General features: G+C 39.6%; 1 protein-coding gene across 2 annotated transcripts; it reads left to right on the top strand.

The window, feature by feature from the left end:
• Positions 1–2,649: 2,649 nt before the first annotated feature.
• Positions 2,650–4,073, top strand: LOC122066205 (disease resistance protein RGA2-like). Of its 2 annotated transcripts, XR_006136282.1 has the most exons (4): positions 2,650–3,283; positions 3,401–3,521; positions 3,679–3,925; positions 4,035–4,073. XR_006136282.1 is itself a non-coding variant. In XM_042630029.1 (3 exons), exons 1-2 carry the CDS (start codon positions 2,664–2,666, stop codon positions 3,402–3,404), a joined length of 624 nt encoding a protein of 207 aa, XP_042485963.1. In that variant the 5' UTR covers positions 2,650–2,663; the 3' UTR covers positions 3,405–3,521; positions 3,679–3,919. The 2 variants fall into 2 exon arrangements, 1 of the variants encoding a protein (XP_042485963.1); XM_042630029.1 differs by lacking the exon at positions 4,035–4,073 and having other exon boundaries at positions 3,679–3,919.

Genomic DNA, 4,073 nt, shown 5'->3' with positions numbered 1-4,073 from the left:
CAAAGCACATTGATGTTCGGTATCATTTCATAAAAGAGATAATTGCTCAAGGTAATATCCAAGTGTTGAAGATTGGTACTGAAGACAATCCAGCTGATATGTTGACTAAGCCTTTATGTGTTGGTAAGTTCGAGCATTGCTTGAACTTACTTGGTGTTTGTCATGTTTGAGTTCAGCCCTTTGGAGGGCTATTGGAGAAGATGAAGATATTAGCTATTTGTTTATCTGTTGGAGGAGAATTCAAGGCAAGGTGGAGATTTGTTAAGTTTGTCTCGAATTCTTGACCCGTTTTGAAGATTGACCCGATCCGACATATTTTGGTGGCGACCCGAATGGGAATTTTTCTGAGATCTGTGATGGAAGCAGAGGGCTTGGGCCGATAGGCCCAAGCCCGGAGCCCATCACTGATCTCGTATCTCGTATGGGGGTGCGGGGGCGTAGCCCCCGCGGTATGGTTCGACCGGATCGACCACGACCCGATGGGTCGATCCGTTATTTGGCGTATATATATATAATGTACTGTTGCTTGTTGAGAGTCATTGTATTCTAGGGTTTTCACGAAGCTAGGGTTTCAGGGCGAGTTCTTCCTCGTCGCTGTTAGGGTGTAATCCTTCTTCTGCATAGTGGATCATCTTCTTCTTCGCCCGAGGACGTAGCACACCACCCTGGTGTGTGAACCTCGTTAAATCTCTGTGTCGTACGGATCTATTATCTTTCTTTATTCGTGTTTCTTCGTGTTTGATCTAACAGTCTTCAATGATGATAGGGTGAAAAATCATTTCAACAAGAGAATGTGGGTACATGTGTCTAAACCTTTTGATAAAATGAAGGTTGCCATGCGTATTATTGAAGAAATCGGCGGTGGTGGTGGGAACATTAATGCCTCCCAAGGTGGTCATCATGATATTGCATGGCAATCTGTGCATCGTCAACTGACTAGTTCTGTTGAAGGAAAGCATTTCTTACTAGTGTTGGATGATGTGTGGAATGAGGATCATAGTTTGTGGTATCCATTGTGGCTTTCTCTCAAACGTGGTTCTCCAGGAAGTAGAATTATTGTAACAACTCGCAATGAGAATGTTGCATCCATGATGGGTACCACATATATACATAAATTAGGAGAATTGTCTGATGAAGGTTGTTGGGCAGTGTTGAGACATTATGCCTTTCTTGGAAGGAAAGAGGAAGAGTTTGAACAATTGATAGAAATTGGCATGAAACTTGCTAACAAGTGCAAGGGATTGCCTCTTTCGGCAAAGACTTTGGGAAGTCTTTTGCATTTGAAAAAGTCAAAACAAGATTGGCAAGATATATTGGAAAGTGATGTATGGAAGGTTATATCAAATGTTGATTGACTAATCTTGCCGGCTCTGTTACTAAGCTATAACGATTTGCCTTCTCATTTGAAACAATGCTTTGCATATTGTTCAATCATGCCGAGAGATTATTGCCTTGGAAAATTATCTACAGTCAGAGAATGGATCGCACAAGGCTTTCTTGGTGATAGCTTGGCAACAGGCCGTGGGGATTTGTTTAAAGTAGGTGATGAGTGCTTTAATAGTTTGGTCATACGCTCATTTTTTCAAAAAAACATTAACTATTCGAAGGGTATCATAGAATATTATGGAATGCATGATCTTGTCCACGATTTTGCAAAATCCCTTGTAGAGAAGGAATGCTTCGTTTTGACGATTAAAGATACTAATGCTCAGGAGTTGAGCTTTACTGAAGTCCGCCATTTATTTCTATTAATAGAAAAGATAAATATGATTCCTTCTTTCATTCACAAGGCAATGAAGTTGCGCACCCTTAAAATCAATGGACAGATTCCTTTAGTTTCTTCTGAGCTATTTTGTCACTTAACATGTTTGAGGACACTAGATTTGGGGGGTACTTACCTTGAAGAGCTACCAAATGAGATAGAGAAATTGGTACATCTAAAATACCTCAACTTGGCCGGGGCAAGGGTTAGAGAACTACCTGAAACACTGACTAGTATGTACAATTTGCAAGTACTGGAACTGTCCGCATGCAGGAATCTTTTCAAACTACCTGATGGGATTGGGCGAATGGTCAATTTGTTAAATCTTGATTTGACAGAAACTCTTAGACTGAGCTGCTTACCAGAAGGATTTGGGAGATTAAGCAGGATGTGTGGTTTGTCAGACTTCATTGTTGGTGGGGTAAAACAAGGAGAATGTAAGATTGGAGAATTAAAAGATCTTAAAGAAGAAGAAGAAGAAGTTTTTGGAGGAGATATGTTATCGAGGAGGATGAAGGATGTGCTAGAAAGTCTCCAACCGCACCCAAACCTTGAGAAACTAAAAATTAGGGACTACCCTGGGGCCGAGTACCCCAATTGGATGGGTAGTAATGCAAACGTCATGTTCTTTTCCAATCTTATTTTCTTGGAACTTTCTGGGTGTAGTAACTGTAAGCAATTGCCTCCAATTCTAAAGAAACTACCATTCCTTGAAACCCTCGTACTTGCTAAAATGGGTAAAGTGAAATCCATAGGAGTTGAGTTTTTTGCCATTGACAACGCTACAGAAAGTCTACCAAAAAAAGACAGTGCTATAGGAAGTGACAATAAGGTTGACATTATATTCCCAAAGTTGAAAGTATTTCAGTTGGATGCAATGTGGAATTTGAAAGAGTGGGATATGGGAGTTCAATATGGGAAAAAGTTTATCTTTATGCCGTGTCTCCAGTATCTTCTACTTATTGAATTGCCCAAGTTAAAGTCCTTTCCACCGCACCTTACCCAAGCTACATCCCTGAGGAAGTTGTTCATATGGGAGTGTCCGAAGTTGACTTGGAAGCCATCTCCATCCTCTCATCTTGCTTCTCTGGACGTTGAAGAGTTGGTTTTAAAAGAGAATGCAGGTTCATTTTCAAAAACATTTGTATCAAACAACCACATGTTTCTTCCAAAGCTCAAGTTACTGTGTGTGAGAAAATCACCTTACTCATCGTTACCTGAAGGCTTAGGGCAACTCACATCACTTCAGATTCTGGATATTCGAACCTGTTCTAAGATCAAGTCAATTCCTGAGAGGGAGTTGCAGCATCTCACTGCACTCCAAGAGTTGAAGATCATGAGATGTCGTAACTTGAAACTATGCTTCCTAAAGGAGATATGTGAGAATTGGAGCAAGATATCCCACATCCCAAAAATCTTTATTGATGGGGAGAAGATCGAACAAGTGGTAACTTCCAGACTAACAAGAGATGGAGGAAAAAGAAGTGGACAAGACACAATAGATCATATACTTGATGAAAGGTAAGAACAGTAACTTAATTCTTTTAGTAATTCTGATGTAGCGGAGTTCATGCTTCTATCTCATTCTATTCTATATTCAAATTCACTTCTTCTTCTTCTTCTTTTCACCCTTTTCAGATAATCGAGAGTACCCGGCCTCTTCAACTCCTCCGTTGGAATTCTCAACATAGAATCCACTGTCTACCATTTGATGATCAGAGGGAGAGAGAAATAGTACAATTCTGTCATCTCTTCTCAGGTCCATTGCTTACTTGATTTTGGTTCTTTCTTTATTTCTTCGTTTATTTATTGATTTGTTATGGAATTATTTTCTAATCTATTGGTTTTGGTTAATTAGGGATTTTGGTTTTTTTTTTTTTAATTTCTGATTCTTTCTTGTTTTATTGATAAATCAGATCAGAGCTTACTCTGCTTGTCAAGGTTTTGATTCTAAGGATCTATATGATCGATGCTTTTACTCTTCTGCACATCAAATCTCAAATGCCTAAGAATTTCGAAATTCAATTGTGAACAATCCCTTTTGCCCACTACCAAAATCTCATGTGCCATCATGGTGAATGCCACAGGCATGGAAGTAAGCATGCAATCCAATGATCTGTGTTCATGGCTGGCTCTGTGTTATTGAGAAGCTAGAAGTTAGAGGTTTGTTTTATAAGGGCAAAACAAATCGATCAATCTTCTTGCTACTTATTTGCTGTATCTGTTCATTTTAGAACCTTGTCTACAAGTAATCCATTTGTTGTCCTTCCAGTTTTGGCAACCAGCCAGCTGCCAGCGAGACTTCTTACTA

Source organism: Macadamia integrifolia, unplaced genomic scaffold (genome assembly GCF_013358625.1).
Source record: "Macadamia integrifolia cultivar HAES 741 unplaced genomic scaffold, SCU_Mint_v3 scaffold2294, whole genome shotgun sequence".
NCBI classification, from domain to species: Eukaryota; Viridiplantae; Streptophyta; class Magnoliopsida; order Proteales; family Proteaceae; genus Macadamia; species Macadamia integrifolia.
The sequence above is the reverse complement of the archived record's forward strand: the minus strand, read 5'-3'. Positions and strand labels throughout refer to the sequence as shown.